General features: G+C 55.1%; 1 protein-coding gene across 1 annotated transcript; it reads right to left on the bottom strand.

Annotated features, from left to right (window-relative positions):
* Positions 1–873: 873 nt before the first annotated feature.
* GPAT4 (glycerol-3-phosphate acyltransferase 4) lies at positions 874–17,674 on the bottom strand. The gene is made up of 12 exons (XM_068970132.1): positions 17,145–17,674; positions 9,388–9,457; positions 8,964–9,264; positions 8,198–8,272; positions 7,357–7,446; positions 7,126–7,219; positions 6,381–6,496; positions 5,581–5,636; positions 5,010–5,095; positions 1,794–1,922; positions 1,631–1,710; positions 874–1,451 (listed from the first exon to the last, which is right to left on the bottom strand). Exons 1-12 carry the CDS (start codon positions 17,307–17,309, stop codon positions 1,343–1,345), a joined length of 1,371 nt encoding a protein of 456 aa, XP_068826233.1. The 5' UTR covers positions 17,310–17,674; the 3' UTR covers positions 874–1,342.
* Between the last annotated feature and the right edge of the window lie 233 nt (positions 17,675–17,907).

A 17,907-nucleotide genomic window follows, 5' to 3' on the forward strand; every position in this document is an offset into this window, starting at 1 on the left:
TGGTTGGCGGTGGATGTGTGGGAGGAGACGGGAGATTGTTCAGGGAGGAAGGGGGCAGCTAGGCTGAGAGTCAGACTGAGGTCACAGGAGATGCCGCTGCTAGTCTGGGGTCCCCTAAGCCAGGCTCCTCCTGGAGCCACCACCTCCGCACGTTGAGTCCAGAGGATGGCTCGGCCAGGTGACACTTCCCACAGCTGCTGCAAGACCTCCAAAGGTGCGGGAGCTGCTGTGCCAGTGTGGGGGTGGGGTGGGGCAGGGTGGGGACGGATGCATGGATAGGTGGACGAGTCGGGGGGAGAGGCAGCTCTGTCCTGAGCGCACTGAACCCAGTCAGGCCTGGACGTGGACACTGGGAAGGGGCCTGGCTTTGGACCTGCCTTCCAGTGACGACAGGCGGGCAAGGGAGACCAACAGCTTCTTTCTGGCTGCACGAAGCCCGCAGGGCACCACATGCCTGCCCACCCTGGCTCCCGCCTGGCCCCCAGATCTCTGCCTGGATCTCCCTACCCGTACTTCCAGATCGTCTCCTACCCCCCAACGTCACATACTTTCAACCCTGCGGCACCCATGTGGGGGGAAACGCCATCTGAACAGTGCTGGGGATTCCAAGTCACCCAGAGATGCGCAGACATCTGACAGGGGGGCATCACCTTCTTCCCAACACCACAAACCCCCATTCTGGAAGCCAAGCCCCCATGCCGGTTAACTCAGAGAATCGCAACGCTGGTGAGAAACCCACTGCTCAGGGTCACAGCCGGGGGAGAGAGGGTGAAGGGAGAAACCCCTCGATTCAGTCACCATCAAAGACAACTTTATTGACTCACAGGAACGAACCCCAAACCCTGCGTGGCTCTGGCTCTCCCTTGCCCACCCCCCTCCCAGCCCTGGACCACCACACTGGGCTGGCCGCCCTTCCCTCACAACAACCCAGGGAGGCAGGTGTCCCCACCCCATGGTCTGGGGGCAGACGAGTGTGGCAGCTGCCGAGCGGGGGGACCAGCCTCTGCCGCGCCGGCCCCTCGGGGGGAGAACAGCACTCCCCCAGCCCTGCAGACACAGTCTCTCCCATGAGTCTGGCCCTGAGGCCGGGCGCTCCTGGGGCAGCGCTGCCCGGAGAGGTCCCCTGCACACACGGGCCTCAGACAGACGGTGCCCCAGGCCCCTGCGGGGACGCGGGCTCGAGCCCAGCACTCAGGCCGCTCAGGCTCGGTGGGGAGGGACTTTTAATGGCATTCCTCCAATGGACTTGGCGGAAAGGGACACAAGGCAGCTTGTCCCAGGGCGGCTGGGCGGCTCGGGCGCTGGAGTCCTTGCGTGGAGCCGGTCCAGGCGGCGGCGGGGCTCAGGACCGGCTCCGGTCCTCGTGGTTGCCGACGATCATCTTGCTGTACAGCTTCTGCTGCTCCTCCTTGAATGTGTCCTTCACCTTCTCCCGCTTCAGGCCACCGTCCCTGACGAGAGCACAGCAGGGCTGGGCATCCGAGCAGCAGCCCAAGCCCACCCCGCTCCCGGCCAGCTGTGCACCCCCCACACCCGGGGAGGGGGTGTCTGAGTGGACGGAGTAAGCCGGCAGCACCCGCCTCAGAAATCCCATCCCCAGATTCGGCGGGCAGAGCCTGGCCCGACTCACCACAGCAGGTCCACCAGGCCGCCCTGCCTGGCGATGGCGGACTTCACCCTGTTGGCAAACTGGACCGCGTCCTCCTCCGCCTGCAAGAGAGGACGTGTGCCAGCCCTTGAGCCAGGTGTGGGGCACAGAGCACGGGGGCCCCGGGCATGGGCTGGGCACCCACCTGTCTGGTCATTGGGGGCAGGTACCACACGCTGCAGACGATGGCCCAGCTGGTCATCATCCTGAGTAGGTAGGTCATCATCCCGTACTTGCTGCTGTTATAGAAGGCGTCCCCGAACTGCGGGTCATACTGCGGGGTGACAGGGCGGGGTGTGTGTGTGTGTGTGTGTGTGTGTGTGTGTGTGCACGTGAGTGCAAGAGTGTATGTCAACAGTGTGTGTGCGTTTGCATGGGTGTCAACAGTATGTGTGTGTCAATAGGCTGCGTGTGTCTGTGTGTGCATATGTGTGTGTGACAACAGTGTGTGTGTTTGTGTGTGAACAGTGTTCTATGTGTGTGTCTGTAAACAGGCTCTATGTATGTGTGTGCATGTGTATGTGTGTGAACGGCAACCTTTCCGAACAGTGCCCCCAACCCAGGGTGAGGTGAGCAGGAGGACATGGCTCCCCGCCTCACGACCCGAACACTCCCCAGTAAGCGCAGCCCAGGCACCGCTGGCCTCCAGCAGCACCTGCCTCCTTGGCAGAGCGAGGACGCAGCCCTTCCCCGCCGCGTCCTGTCTCCCTCACGGGCGTCCAGCATCTACTCTTTAGGTCCTCGAGCCAACCGACCCGCGCGCAGAGGACGGGACCACGGCGCCACAGATCCAGCCCCGAGTCAACAATCACCAGGATGCCCACACTTGCTCCCGTCACGTCACACACTCATAAGCACTTTGACACGCAGCTCCCCAGAGAGAGACCTTACATGGCAGCCAGCCTTCAAAGCCCACCTCTGGGGCCCAGACCCGGGAGCAGACGATGAGGAAGCTCTGCTTTTGTCCTGACCCTTCACAGGGCTCGCTGACCGTGAGAAGCCGAGAGGCCGCCTGGGTGGCCAGGCACAGAGGCCTTCCCCGGGGGAGTGCCCGTCAGACGCTGTCCCCTGCCCGCCCCTCTGGTGGAGGCCCTGGCAAGGGGCACGTCGTGGGTGACGTGGCCACTGCTGTGAGCCACATGCTCCCAAACACAAGTGCAGTGGGGTGGGCGGGATGGGAGGTGACGGGCAGCGTGCGGGGCTGCGTCCTTGAGGAGAAAGCCTGAGAAGGGCCAGGGCTGGGCCGCCACGGGGTCTGGGGCTCTCCCAGATGCGACGCCAGACGGAGAGTGACTGCAGTGCAAGCACCCAGGACCCGAGTGAAAAAGCAGAGGAGACCCCGCGAGACTCGGTGGCCACCACGGCGGGCGCCCTCTGGAGTCCTCGGGAAGGGACACCGGCCGAGACGCCCGCGCGCAGCTGCTCACGCTTGGCGGGCTGGGTTTGAACTGCATGCTCTTCTTGCAGGACGTCCAAGCCTGCATTCTATGACTCTCAGAGTGAAAGTTAAGAGAGCTATGCCTAACTGCAGACCCGACTATAGAGATGAAGGCACTCAGGCTTACTTATAGGAAATGTGGGAGAACGGATCTCACGTGGGACGGCAAGGAAACACTGCCACGGTTCACGAAGCAGGACTGAAGAGAAACCCTGGCCTCACGTGTGAGAGCCCTCTGTTGAGGCCTGAGTCTCTGTTCCACGCTGGGCAGACACCGTGGAGAGAAAAGCAAGGCCAACACTCAGATCAGCAATACATTGCTCCAGATCAGACAACGGCTTCCCTTTGGTGGAAATGCAGGGAGAGCTTGGAAACCGCTGAGGTTATGCAAGTTTGGTTACCAATGACAGCTTCACAAAAACTAGAAAACTACTTGGGTGGCAGAAGTTCTTAATCACATGTGGGCTTTCCTCAGCCTCGGATGGAAGGAAAATGGCCATGCCCGTGTTCCAGAGAGGATGTAGCTGTCCAAGGGTCCACACTCTGAAAATACCAAGGGCAGCTTCTTACTGAGATTCCCGGCCAGCAACACCAGCAGCACCCAGGATAGGGTCGAAATGCAAGCTCTGAAACTCTAGGCGTGGGGCCCAACAACGGGCACGCTCATAGCCCCACCAGCTGATGCTGACACAGCTGCGAAGACCCAACACCGGGGCTTCCAGGCACCATGGGTAAGAATCACCTGGCAACGCAGGGGACACGGGCTCCACTTCTGTGGTCTGGGAGGATCCCACTTGCCATGGGGCAGCTAAGCCCGGGAGCGTCAACTGCTGCGCCCGTGCGCCTAGAGCCTGTGCTCGCAGTAAGAACAGCACTGCAGTGAAAAGCCTGCACACCGCAAGGAATAGGAGCCCCCACTCACCGCAACCAGAAAACACGCCCAACACTCTGGGGCGAGGAAGAAGGGCTTCTGTGCAGCAGCTGGTTTTCAATAGACACCCAGGGGGAGGCCCTGAGCCTCCAGGATGCTACACTGCGGGACGTCATGCGTGCCACACCAACGCTCCCCATTCTCACACCACGGCAGACCCTGCAGACAGAGCCTCTCCTGTTCCTCCAGACCAGCATCCTCAACAACTCCCTGGCAGCCCTGGTCCAGAGACCCGTTACTCACCCTGCAGCCGCTCGTTCCCCACCAGCCTGGCCTGTCACCTCCCTGAGAAAGCGGCGTGGCCTGGGAGCCTGCGCTTCCCCCAGGGGAACGCCGCCTCCCCAGCTGCACCAGCTGCTGCCAGGTGAAAACAAGGACCATTCCTACAGATGACCAAGGCCCGTGAGATCCCAAACACCACTCTGACTCAAGCTCACCCTCACCCTGATCTGTCAACCTAAATAATTTAAACACAGTGACAAAGGCTGTGTATTTTTAGAGGTAGTAATGTAACTTGGCATTCTTTTATGAATAACAACGTGCATCTATTTATAAGAGCAAAGGGCTAGGAGGGGAGAGGAGGAGGAAAAAGGAAGCCTGGCAAAGTGCGTCCCTTCTCTCCAAGCGGGTCTGAACAGCCAGAGGCTCGGGTTCCCGTGAGGTGGGGCAGACGGGACAGGCTCCTGAAGCACCTTTGTTCTTAAGAGCGGCCACGTGAGCCAAAGCCGAGGAGCCGCTTCCTTCTCCGGTGACAAGGCCACACGGCCTCTGCCCACCCACCTGCACCGCCAGGCAAACGCGCAGACCCCCGGGCCTCCCCGCCCCGCAGGAAGCCCCCTTCAGGTGCAGTGCCTTCCGAGCTGTGGGTTTATGAACAAAGAGGAGCACGTGGGGAGCTCTGCCAAGCCCCGAAGGCTCTGAGGCGTGGGCTGCAGCCGCCCATTCTCCGCAGCAGCCGTGGTGATGGCCACTGGCGCTCGGAGGGCTCCTACCTTGATAGCAACAGGGTAAACTGTGGCTCCAATTTCAAAACTTCCCTTTTTGAACATCATCACCGATGTATTATTGATGCAGGTTCCTAAAATGCAGAAGAGGATGAAATGCTTTTCTTTTCGGTCCTTTACCCCAGAGATCAGTAACAGTTTATGGATTCAATATAATAGTAAAAGTCCTTCTGACAGCTCTTCCGAGAGGATAAGCCTGTCACCTCCCCAGCGCGGGAACACACGCTGGAGGGAGGCGAGCAGACCACTGCCCTGCCTCCTCTTCTCTCCTTACGGGACCACCTCCCAGGGTCCCAGGGTCCCGGGGAGCCCAGAGGGGAGCCCAGAGCCCCCGCTGAGTTGGGAAGGCCCAGGAAGGACTGTGCCACAAGCTCAAGCAGCCTGGGGGCAAAGACGCAGGAGGCGGCCACACAACAGCGCTCGCACTCCACACTGAGTCCCCTGAGCTTTCAGTTCCAGGACCAGCCCAAAGGGACCCCAGCTGAGGCGGTGAAGACAGGTTCTTCCAACACAGCCCTGGACTCCCCTGCCTGCCCGGCCTCCCCATGCAGCAGCTTACCCTCCGGAAAGATGAGGATGGGCAACTTGCTTTTATCCTGCACGTGCTCGGTCAGCCTGAAGAAGAGAGAAATGGAAGAGAGGGCCAGACAGCCTCACGTCCATCACCATCCACCTAGATGCGATGCTGGGTGCGGTATAAAGGCAGGCTAATGAACACGATCCTTTTATAAACCCTCGATCTAACAGACAAAAGGCCTAAGTTGGACAGGGAACCCGGGCTGATTACTATTTAGCACGAACAGCTGTTGAGTGAAGCACGTGAGTCTGAGTGTACAGGCTGTGGCTCTGATCTGAGACTGCCTAACGGGCTCACCCGCCAGAGCAGCCTCGAGAAACGCTTGCCCTGACTTCCTAGGGCCGTGCTGGGTGGCCCTGCAGCCCTGAGACGCAGTGCAGGGAACAAGGCGGCCCACTGGCCCTGGGGAGCGGGTCTCAAGGGAGCCTCGACTCCTCGAGTTACACAAAGCTCTCACCCTAACCTGTGCCACATCTGCCTTTTATCTTCCTTGGAAACAGAGCTGTGCTTTATTCTATTGCTCAAAGTGTGCTTTCATGTGTGACAGTGAGCTCATTTTGAGATTTGAACCCACATTAAAAGTGTGTAGGTTGTTATGACAATGGGTTCAAGGAATTAAATTAAAAAAAGGTTAAAAACACTACTAACTCATTAACACTACAGTTTCCATACTTTCTAGAGTCCACATTTCAGATTTGGAAGCAGCTGGGCTCAGTGGAGAAGGCTGGAGGCACGACCTCCCCTAAAATCGGGCTGTGCGCGTGTACGTGTCGCTCGTTTACCTTCTGGCCACCAGGTGGCGATCCTTCACTTCGGAGCGCTCGAACCAGACGTGGGGGCAGGCCTTGACCATGGCTCTCTGGATGACTCCCATGAGGCCGCCGTGCACCTGCCCCACCTGCTCGCCGAGGAAGGGGCAAGGGCAGCGAGACCATCCTCACACAAAGTCCCCGGTCCCCAACCTCCTTCCCCCTACGCTTTACTGGTAACCAGAGGTTCCTCTGTTAGTTAGACTCTCTGAATTTAAATTCTCCTTCTAACCTGTGACAGCAGATGTGCAACGGAAAACCCTACAAAGAACCGTGAAGCAGAGCCCCCTGTGTCCAAATGCCCTCCCTGTGCGGATTCCCCAAGGCCTCTGCGCCCCGTCCCTTCAAATCCCCTCTCAAGGGGCTTGGGAAGACGGATACATGTATACATATGGCTGAGCCCCTTCGCTGTTCACCTGAAACTACCACAACACTGTTCATTAGCTACACCTAACATAAAATAAAAAGTGTAAAGTCTGGGGGAAAAAGAAACCCCCTCCCCACCTCCACCCGCCTTTCCACTGCCCACCTCCACTTTCCCCACGTGCTCAGCCACTCGGCTCACAGCACCCAGGTCCCAAGGAGCCCCTGAGGCCACGGAAACCAAGGTGACAGCCTAGGCTGGGGCCCGAGTCTGAAAGCACGCTTGCCCGCTCACCCCCTGGAGACAGAGCTCCCGGCCGTGACCAGCTAGAGGACTCTCGGAGGGAGGTCTTACCATGGCGTAGTAGCCATCGCTGGCCAGGATGATGACGTCAATGGGAGACGTGTGGTTGGCCACGCAGATGCCGCCGTCTCTAGGCCGGTTCTTCCTGTTCACAAGGTTCGAGGAACAAGGGGAATCGACGTGAGACGATGCGTCTGGAACGCGCATCTGGCCGGGGGTCCAGCCCCCCAAGTTCCGGCAGCGCCACCCCGTGTGCCACGCCGCGCCCCCGTGGACGCTCACCTGTCGTGGTAGGTGATGATGGCTGTCAGGGCGCGCACACAGATCCGGTAGCACATGAGGTGCACGTGCTTGCTCAGGAACTCCTTGAACCTGCGACAACGGGACAGAGAGCTCTGCTTTTACCTTACACGCACACAGGGAGTCAGCAAAGGGTGCTGGGTCTAACCATCTAACCATCGCTGCCTACGCCCTTCACAACTGTATATAGAAGTATTTTTATAATTATTAGTGTCTACGGTAAGCATTAGCATCTTTCTGTCTACAGACAAAGGAAGAAATGATGAGGACGGCTCACATTCACCACGGGTGATGGACTCAGAAGTCTCAGCCCGAGAATTTCCAGCAAAGGTGAGTCCCCTAGAGTCTTTGCCAGTGACAGCCAGAGGCAGGCGGAGGCCAGAGAGTCAAACCTCCCCACCAGCTGGGGCAGAAGAGAGGTCTGCCAGACCCAGAACTTCCCAGAAGGATCCCATTTCTTAAAAAAGAAAAAAAAAAAAAAAAAGGAAAAAGCAAACAAAAAGGACCTACCTACCCACACTTCTTACCCTCTCAACAATTCATCAACATAGTAGAATGCTCAAAACACAACTACTTGCTTTGTAAAGCCTGCTAGCCCTGGACACTACCATTTTGTGTTTTCTGCTTTGTCTTTAAAGCTGGAGGAATGAGAGGGCTGGAGGGTAAAAAGAACAGTCACAGGTAAGATCAGTGAGGGGGGACAGAGCTTTGCTGCCGAGTCAGTTACCATGGAGCTACTGACTCCATCTAACAACCTGTGGTTTGGGCTACACTGCCCACCCCCTGTGGTACCCGCAGAGTCTAACGCCCACGCTCTGCTCACCTCCCGTTTGGCAGGTACCCCACCATCGTTGTGCCCACCACCAGGAGGCTGATCCCCGTGAAAGCGAGAGCTATCCTGTAACGAGAAGACAAGTTACAGTACAGCAGACAGACAAACTCCTGCCGAGTGTAGACCTGAATGTGTGAAAACGCCAGACGTGATCGCTGGCTCACACAGGGCTCCCACCGGGATCGGAACCGGGGCCGCTCACTCTCCTGGGACAGGGCGCCATGACTTGGTTCTCAGCTGACAGACACCCCCGCCTCGGCACCAGGCAGCAGCCAGAAGGATAGGGCAGCCGATGGCGGGCCATGCTGCCCTCAGGCACCTGCTGTCCTGCAGCCTCCCCCTTCCCCTTGGCTTTAACCCCTGGCAAAAGCACAGCTTCTCTATGAAGCAGCAGGAAGTAGGGTCCAAAGGTGCCAGCAGCCGGCAAGGCCTACTCAGAACAGCACATGGCACAGAGACCTGGGAGATCAATATCGCCTCTGTCCTGGAGAAGAAGCTGCAGGAAAGAACCAGCCAGGCCCGGGGAGGGGGGCCACAAAGAACACCGTGCTCCCGTCCCTGGGCTTAGTCCGTCCAGACAAGCAATTTGTCTTTGAGAAACTCAACTACTTCTTATTTCTGTCTGCTATGCAGACAACCCAGGACCCTTCTAAAGGACAAGCCCGGGCACCCTTCCGAGAGCCGGACGGCCTGGCTGATGGGAGGACATCACCAGCCTCCTCTGAAGTGGGAGCACGGGGCATGGGCCGGGCCTCACCTGAGCGGCAGCAGGAAGCAGTAGCGGATGAGCACGCCCAAGCCCCACAGCACGGTGAGCCGCAGGCTGATGTAATGGAAGTTGTAATTGGTCCTGCTCAGCAGGTTCCAGGACTCCAGCTCCTCTGCCGAGAACCTCTTGGTCACCTCGTCGTCCATGATGGTCTCCATTCCTTTCCGGCAGAAGTAGAAAATGTCCGAGAGCTCAAACTCAGGAGTGTTGTCCAGCGCCTTACTGCTCCCGCTCCGGCGGATTTCTTTGATCTCTTCCTCTAGTGATGTGGGGTCTTTTGCAATGATTCCTGCAAGAGAACAGCCCTGTCAGGTGGTGCGCTGGGAGAAGGGCGTCAGAAATGCTCAGGGCATACTCCCTGCCTGCCGCAGGGAGCAGGGGTGGGGTGGGGGGCCTGGGGGCCCTGTCTTACCATTGGTGTAGGGCTTGTAAAGCTGGTGGTGGTTCTCCTTGGCTCCTCTCTCCATCCTCAAGGTAGCCCACTGCAGGGGAACAGCAACACACAGGGTGAGCCCCTTCTCCTCTCAGAGGGCTCCTCCACTTCCGGTCTGTGGCAGCCTCAAGCCCAATCACCCCGGATCAGACTGCACCTGGAGCGTGGGCTCTGGGGAAGCTCGGAGCCCTCTCCTCCAGGCAGACCCTGTCCCTGAAGACCTGGACTGCTTCCTTCGTTTCTGCCAAATGACAGCTCTTCGGCAACTGCCAAGCCAATTGTCCGGGAAGGTACTGCCTGCTTCCCAAATTATTCCAAGAAAGCAACAATTTTAGCTTTTAAGTTGATAAAAGATTTAAATACTATGTATACGTGGACTGTCCATTTACCCTCTGAGTAATATCTAACGGGAAACGCCACAATTTGACACAAAAAGCTTGAAAGTAGCTTAGTGTTAATTAAAAAAAAAAAAGTTAAGCAAAAAAAACTAGGTTCAAATCCCAAGTTCGAGAGTTCTGTGTGCCTTCAGCAATTCATCCCATCGCGCTGGTCTCTTTCACCCACAAAACTGGATGAAGGTGCATCGACCTTCCCTTGGCGAGGACATGAGAGGCCGTGTGTGACAGGCTCTGTGACAGGTCCCTGTTACTGAAGTAACAGGGACCACAGGGGAGCCTCTTCCTAGAGCCTCTCGCCCTTCATCAGAATCCTAAGTGCCACCCGAGAGCCCGGGGCTGGGCGGCTCCTACTAGCAGGAGGGAGGGGTGAGCATGCCAACTTGCACCTGCCCGACGCCGGGACCTCGATGACAAGGACACAGAACCCGCATTTCAAAGGTGTCCTTTCAAACTCCTGTCTCCACAGCTATGCTAGGGAGAGAAGAACCCTGTCCCTCCACGATGCCACAGAATCCACACAGCCCAAAGCCTCTGTGAGACCCTGCTGGCAGAGCCTGAGGTGTGAGCAGGGTGGTGGAGCGAGCAGCAGGACGTGCGCCTCCTCAGCGACCTGAGCACGTGCGGAAACCTCTCGGACGCCATGGTCCAGAGAAGACAGGCCGCTTACAAAGCCACCCACGCCAAGGTCTGAGGCGGGAAAACACACACGACCCCTGTCGGGTTCTTAGCCCCTGATGGATTCTGGCACGGAGGACGTTTTTTCTAGAAGAAAATGTAAACATAACTGCTGCAGTGCAGGAAGACGAACTCCCACCCAGGAATGCCATCTAGGGAAGAGGCGATTCAGGGCCAAGCCTGGTACAAAGACACAGCTCGATCGCCCAAAACGTCTCCATTCTGGCCAAGACTGCCTCAGTGCTGCAGGCCCAAGTCAGAGAACCTCAGTGCTGGCACGCGGGTCGGACTGTGACAGGCAGGGAGCACACGCCCCAGGCCACTGGAGCCCCAGAGCAGACAGCTGTGAGCACCGACTCAGGATGGAAAGTTCCAGAAGGCTGTTGCTTCTGCTTTAACTGGAAAGATGCTGGTTCAGTGAGCCTGTGGCTTCTGGCTCCATGGTAAACATCCTCCTGTCCTCCTGCTTCGTTCTTCCAGCTTTGCTTTCCCAAACTTCGGGGACATCACAAAATGTGTCTGTGTGAAGGATGAAGTCAGCAGAACAGGGGCAGAGGGCAGGGCAGGGGCCGCCTGGGACAGGCACCCAGTGACCGGCTGCTTTGCCAGGCGAAGGGACTCGGGAGGGGGTGCTGGCATCAGCAACGTCTGAGAATGGCACGCCTGGCTTCTCTGAGCCTCATTTTTAAGAAGTATCGTATGCAGATATCCAGAATAAAGTGAGAGCCCCAGGTCCAGAGCTCATAATTTCCTCTTCCTTCCCTTGATCCAACATGCCACTTGAGTCCCTGTTCAGGGTCAGATTACTTAATTATTGCCTTCTCAGCTTCTCCTGCACAGAGACTGTTAGGGGCACAGACACGCTGCTCTGTAGACTAAACCCAAGACAGCCCTCGGCAGGTGACAGGCAGGCCAGACCCTTAGAAGGTGGGCGGGGTGACGAGTGCATCTTTGCTGGTTAGTCACTCTGCTGTGCTGCCGCTCAGAAGCCCAGCACCCGGGGAAGGCCAGACAGCCTCTGCAGCCTTGTCTCAGCGAGACCTCCCCTCTTCTCCAGCTGGCCTGCACCGCCCCTTCCCCGACCAGACTGTGGATGCCCAAGAATCAGCCCCCAGAGAAGCCAGACTCCCAGCACCCCACCCTCTCCCACTTCCCTGATAGAGATAGCATCTTTTAACAAGTCTCTCTTCCCTCCCTGCTTTGGCTAGAATCGCTCAGTGAGTGAAAAAGTGTCTGACTCTTTGCGACCCCGCAGACTATACATTCCACGGGATTCTCCAGGCCAGAATATTGGGGTGGGTAGCCTTTCCCTTCTTCAGAGGATCTTTCTGACCCAGCAGGGTCTCCTGCATTGCAGGTGGATTCTTTACCAACTGAGCTATGAGGGAATAACTTGGTAGAAAGAAAGTGAAGTCACTCAGTCGTGTCTGACTCTTTGCAACCCGGTGGACTGTAGCCTACCAGGCTCCTCTGTCCATGGGATTCTCCAGGCAAGAATACTGGAGTGGGTTGCCATTTCCTTCTCCATAACTTGGTAGCTGCCATCAAATTCACAATCCTGACTTCACACCTCACGTTTCTGATCACCTGCTGGTCGTGACCATGTGCCAGCATCCCTCCGCCCTGACAGGCGGTGTGAGAGGGAGAGGCAAATGCACACGCCCGGACCCCACCGTGCTCCCCGTCACCCGCCCTCCTCCTGGGATCCCCAAGCTGCCCATGTGTCCACCCAGTCCTTTCAGCCCGCCCCGGACGCTCCCTCCCCAGCTGCCTGAGTCAGGCCACCACCGTCCTCTCTTTCCTACACAGGTGCGACAGGTTCCACTGTGCTCCTTCCTCCCTCCAAGCCAAATGACGCACACTGGTCTCATCCCCTGGCCTGGGCTTTCAGGGGCTTTTCAATGGCTTCTCAAAGCCTAAAGAACAGCCGGTTTTATAAGCTATCTCAGCCCGTCCAGGAACCTGATGGCTCTCCTATCCTGAGCCAGGCACTGTCTCTAAACCAGACTGCCCCTGCTCGCCTCTACCCACTGCATTCCTAGAGCACTGCTTCCTTTGTAAATCCATTCGAATGCCAAATCTTAGATGAAATGGTACCTCCCCAACTCCTGCAGCCAGAGCTCACCCCCACCCGCATATTTTAACTGGTGTCACATTCTGAATCGGTTCTGTAGGCAGACATCGGTCTTTCCTACTCAACTATAGCTGCGTCAGTGGGCAGAAGCCAGAATCCACCCAGACGTGCGGGGCAGTGGAGTCTGATCAAGTGCCATGCAGCACTTAGGCAGTCAAAAAGGACTGGGTTTAATTCACCAATGACCAAGGTTTCTCTTCATCAGGGTCTCCAAAACCACTTCTGAGCATCCTCCCCGCCGTAATCTCACTCTCATCTCCTTCCGTTCATCCTTTGAGCTACTTCCCCCCAGTCACACTGGAATGACCCTTCCCACGGGGGTGGGAAGGGGGTGCCTCTGACACACATCCCCTCTTGGACCTGCACCATGTGAAGGAGGCATGCACCACACTCCCACTCCCTGGAGGAAGCAGACTGCCAGGTCTGAGGACTTACGTTGTCTCACAGCTGGTAAGAAAACCCTCAAAAGGGTCGCACCTACCCACCACAATGCCACCGCCTGTTCAGCCTCTTTGACCTCCTCACCTCCATCACTGGTTTCCAACCAGTTCTGCTGTGGAACCTGACGTCAAAGCACATTACAGCCGCCTCCTCTGACCTGGTCAATCGCTTTGACATCGGGCAAAAAATTCAAGTCATTTCCTCACCCCTATCTTTCTCCTTTATATACAGACTTTCTTCACTGCTTTCCCAAATCATTCTCAACTCAGTTCAAAGTCCACTTCTAGGAACTGTACCCCAAACATTATCACCACCATTGTGCTGTGTAATAAACCTGAAGCACAAACATTAAGAAACCTAAAGCATTTCCACTCAGCGTTAACAGGACCTGCAAGCTGTCCTCCAGGAGGAAAGACACCGACTACACATCCCTCCAGCCCCTGGGCAGGTGCACCAAGGCATGCGGGGAGGCGTGCCATCGTGGCAGACCAGCTGCACTGACTCAGGCCCTCCAAACGCACAGCCTGATGCACTGTGCAGACTACCAGACAACCAGCTTGATTCATCCTGATGAAGATTATCTAGTAAATGTGCAGAACAGCTGGCTGATAAGATTGTAAAAGAAAACGCAGACAGAAAACTATATGCACAGGCTGTTAAGACCACCATAAAATATTACCACAACCAAAAGGCAACACAAAACTATTATTATTTGTCTGGTTATCTACCACTGGCTTAAAATACCACCACTATTTACTCTGCTCTTGAATCTGCAAACCGCACAGGGTCTGGCATGGGCTGGTGGAGGCTGAAGGCAGGGGCTGGAACTCCCTGAAGGCCCGTGGGCTCCCGAGGGTGGCAGCTGATGCCATCAGCCTGTCGTCACAGCCTCCCCAGAACTGGGAGCTGGAACTCCACGGGGCCTGGGCTTCCTCGTGGCGTGGCGGCCGGGCTCGGGGGCAAGTCTCCAGAGTCTGGTGGAAGCTGTGCTATCGCTCCACCCTAACCGCACAGGTCACACAGCGTCAAGGCCACCATGCTCTGTAGGTTAGAAACATTCACCAAGGCAGGGCCCCACTCTGGAGGAAGTCAATCAGATTCCACCTCGTGATGGTAGATGTTAGAGTCACTGGGGGACCTTTTTAAAAATGCCCACCAAAACCAGTTAGACCAGACTTTCCAGGGGGTAGTCGAGTGCTCCCAAACAAGTCATTTTTTAAATGCTCCCCAGGTCATTCAGATGTGTAGTTAGGAAGAGACCCACGAAATGAAGATGATCTCTAAGCCTCCTTCCCACTGCAAAATCATACAGAGCACCCCAGTTTATGAAGGGATGAAGATGATAAAAAAGGCAAACTAAAGGTGCTGTCTTTATTAAAAGCACCCACCCACAAGTTTAGGTGTATTTTAGATGTATACATGGATACCCTGATGTATTTCCAAGATCTAAAATCAGTTTGGCCAAATCCAACTTGTATTTCATACTACTGATGATAAAAATGGCATTCAGTTCTTAATGTCCACCAAGATCAAATCAGAGCAACAACCCTGCTCAGACGGTGAGGAAGGACCACTCTTGCAGAACCACCCACTGGCCCTGCTGGCACGCATCAGCCCTTCCTCACCCACCCCTTACTTGGGCTCACAGCCAAGTTGTTATCATCATCCAGGAAGCTCAACAGGACAGGAGCCCTGGGATACCCAGAACCCTCTGAGTGCCTGACACACACCTCCAGGAAATACGAGGTACAAACTGAGATCCTGAAATCTGAAATCTTGAGGTCACCAATGAGCACGTGCACGCGCGCGCACGCACGCACACACACACACACACACACACACACACACACACGGGCTCACAGCCAAGCCGTCATCATCCAGGAAGCTCAACAGGACAGGAGCCCTGGGATACCCAGAACCCTCTGAGTGCCTGACACACACCTCCAGGAAATACGAGGTACAAACTGAGATCCTGAAATCTGAAATCTTGAGGTCACCAATGAGCACGTGCATGCACGCGCGCGCACACACACACACACACACACACACACACGTATACACGACTTCCATTTCCAGTGATTTTCAAGATGTGGTCAGCAGTCTCTGATGGCTCAGGAATACCTGTCCCATGGAACTTTAAAATACTGATTTGAGGAGACATTTTCAAAATGGAATAGGGAATGTACATATATTCTAGGTCTTCTTCACCCAAAGTGACCCAAATTTTAAGAATTTAGCTACTACAAAAGGACTCTGATCTGATTACTCTTATTTTTCTGTTTTGAAAATAAGGATTCCCATAGGTCTATGAATTAATCGCGTGCTTAAATAAGTGTGAATGAAAACTCGCCATCGCTGTGAGCTATCAGGTGCCCGACTCGCTCCATACTGATGTGCGCTTTCCAGCAGCAAGGGGGTGCGGGCAGTTACTTGGTTCACAAGAACCCTGGGTTCTGCTGAAGATTTTCTTGGACTAAAGTTCAAGAAAATTACATTTCATAATTAATTAAAACAAATACTAATGACTGACTAGACTGCCACTTCTCAAGCTTTACTGCGCACCTGGGCTTCTTGGAGCTCAGATTCGAATTAGTAGGTCTGAAGGGGGCCTGTGGCCTGCATTTCCAATGTTGTAGGTGACACTTAGCTGCTGGTCTCAGAGCATTCTCTGAGTAGCAAAGATACCCGCAGAGACCATATGGAGTGCTCAGAAATCTTCGTACCAAACGCGAGTGCTCAAATACGTACAAGCCCACCATAGCTCATGATGGACAAGAGCCAAAAGGTGAACAGCCCATCAATGGATGAGTGGATAAGCACATCACAGTACAAACACACGGTGGCATATTACTTGGCCACGAAAACCAAAGTATTGACACGAATTACAAAGTTATGCTAAACAAAAGCACTCACAAGAGAGCACATTTTATAGCATTTTGTTAATACGAAATACCAAGAACAGGTAAATCCAGAGACAGAACACAGATTCACGGCTGCCAGATGCCGGGGGGTGGGGGGAGGGGACAGAAAAGCAGCTGCTTAATGAACATGGGGTTTCCTTTCGGAGTGATGAAGAGGCTCTGGGACTTCAGAGGTGGCTGTCATACAACCCTGTGACTACGGGAAATGCTGAAGAACTGTTCCCTTTAAAATAGTTAATCTTCTATAGTGTCAATTTCACCTCAATTTTTTAAACGTGAAAATTTCTTCACTGATAAAATCTATCGTTGATAAGACACCCCGGTCCACTGCAGAACTACAGAGAACCAAAGGACAGCAAGTGAAATTATTCTGAACTATAAGATACTATCTGAACAAATACACCTGCAGTGTTTTCACTATTACGAGTGTATTTCCCCAGTTACACATGGTCTCAGCTGTAGAAAAGAACAGCTGAAGATCTGGTGACTACTGAAAACAGATACTGCTCATCAATTACCAAACCTCCGAAGAGATACTGAAAAGCTCACGGCACAGATCAACTTCCAGGAAATACCACTTCTTGCCCATTTCCTTAACCCCATGACCAGTTCTGTTCAGCGGTCTAACTACTTAGGTTCTGACATATGTTAGGAAATATTTTTCTTCTCCTCTGTCTTAAAGAAACTAGCACAATTCTTCAAATGCCCTTTTCTGTGACTTCTTTTTGCCTGAAGTCTAAGAACCTATTTAAGATAGATGTTTGAAACAGAAAAGAGAGACTCTCCCATACCTATCAGTGAGGCAGCATGCTAGCAGCAGCTCTGACTTTCAGTATCTGTTACATAATCACAGGCGGTGTCCCGCAGTGACTGTTTCTAAGTCCCTCCTTTTGAAACATATAGGCCAGGTGTGGTCCCTCTGCTCAGATGGACCAAACATGCAAGTACCTGAGCTCAAAGGAAAAGACTGCTACAGGCTTCACAAGCTCATGTTAGTTACCCTTTCTGCTCAAAATGCCACTTCCTTCCCACCCTACCCATACTCTTCACATCCCTCCGAGAGCTCACAACCAACCAGACAAAAACAACTCTTTTTTTTTTGGGGGGGGGGCGGCTAATGGCACTTCTCTCCTCGGGGAAGCAACCGTTTGTAGACAGCATACTCACCGCAAAGATCTTTAACAGAGTTTTCATGTAGAGCTTTCGGATACCAAAGGAGACTCCGAAAACGGCGGGGACGATGATGAAAACCAGGAGGAGGGTGAAGAGGACAGTCAGGGAGATGCCCAGGAGGCTGACAATCAGGTTGTCGAAAGGCAGCAGCAGGAACATGGTGGGGGATGCAGGCCAGGCCAGCGCGCTCCTCCCCGTGAACAAAGCTGGCCTCAGATGGTCCTCTCCGTCAGCACCGGCCTGGGGAGGGCCAACTCCATTCCCAAGTTCGCATCCCTCGACGGCCGGAACGGAGACTGGGCAGAGGATGAGAGCAGAAGAGGGCCCCGAGGGCCTCCCTGGAGACAGGCTGCAAGCGGACGGGGCGGGCTCAGTCTTCAGGCCAGGCGGGGCAGCCCGGCCAGTGAGCAGCCTGGGCGCGCTCTGGGCTCTGCTCTGCTGGCACTGCTTCCAGAAGTTTCCCTGTATCTCCTGCCCAAGAGCATTTAGCAGATAAATCTGTCCTGAAGGTCTGTCATTGCCAGAAGTACCAAGAAGAGTTCAACGCGCTGCCAGAAAAAGCCTGATAACTCCAGTGGGGATGGGGAGGGGGGTGTGACTCGCTGGCACTTCCCACAGAAGTCTTGTGAACGTGAATAAGTGGAAATTAAATAATTGTTTTCCTTAAAACTCCTTCATAAGCTGAAAACTGCGTTCACATCTGGCCCCATCCTTCCTCTGGGGGCTCCTGGCGCGCTGCTCCCGGGACCCTCCTCCC

Source organism: Capricornis sumatraensis, chromosome 4, assembly GCF_032405125.1.
Source record: "Capricornis sumatraensis isolate serow.1 chromosome 4, serow.2, whole genome shotgun sequence".
Classification (NCBI taxonomy): domain Eukaryota; kingdom Metazoa; phylum Chordata; class Mammalia; order Artiodactyla; family Bovidae; genus Capricornis; species Capricornis sumatraensis.

What these genes read in the sequence shown, in the direction of transcription:
- GPAT4 (XM_068970132.1), bottom strand. Translation starts at nt 17,309, where the DNA reads ATGTTCCTGCTGCTGCCTTTCGACAACCTGATTGTCAGCCTCCTGGGC. An exon ending in GGGTACCTGCCAAACGGGAG is followed by an intron (nt 7,447 to 8,197) that starts GTGAGCAGAGCG and finishes CCGTTGTCGCAG; the next exon opens with GTTCAAGGAGTTCCTGAGCA. An exon ending in CGCCACCTGGTGGCCAGAAG is followed by an intron (nt 5,637 to 6,380) that starts GTAAACGAGCGA and finishes TCTCTTCTTCAG; the next exon opens with GCTGACCGAGCACGTGCAGG.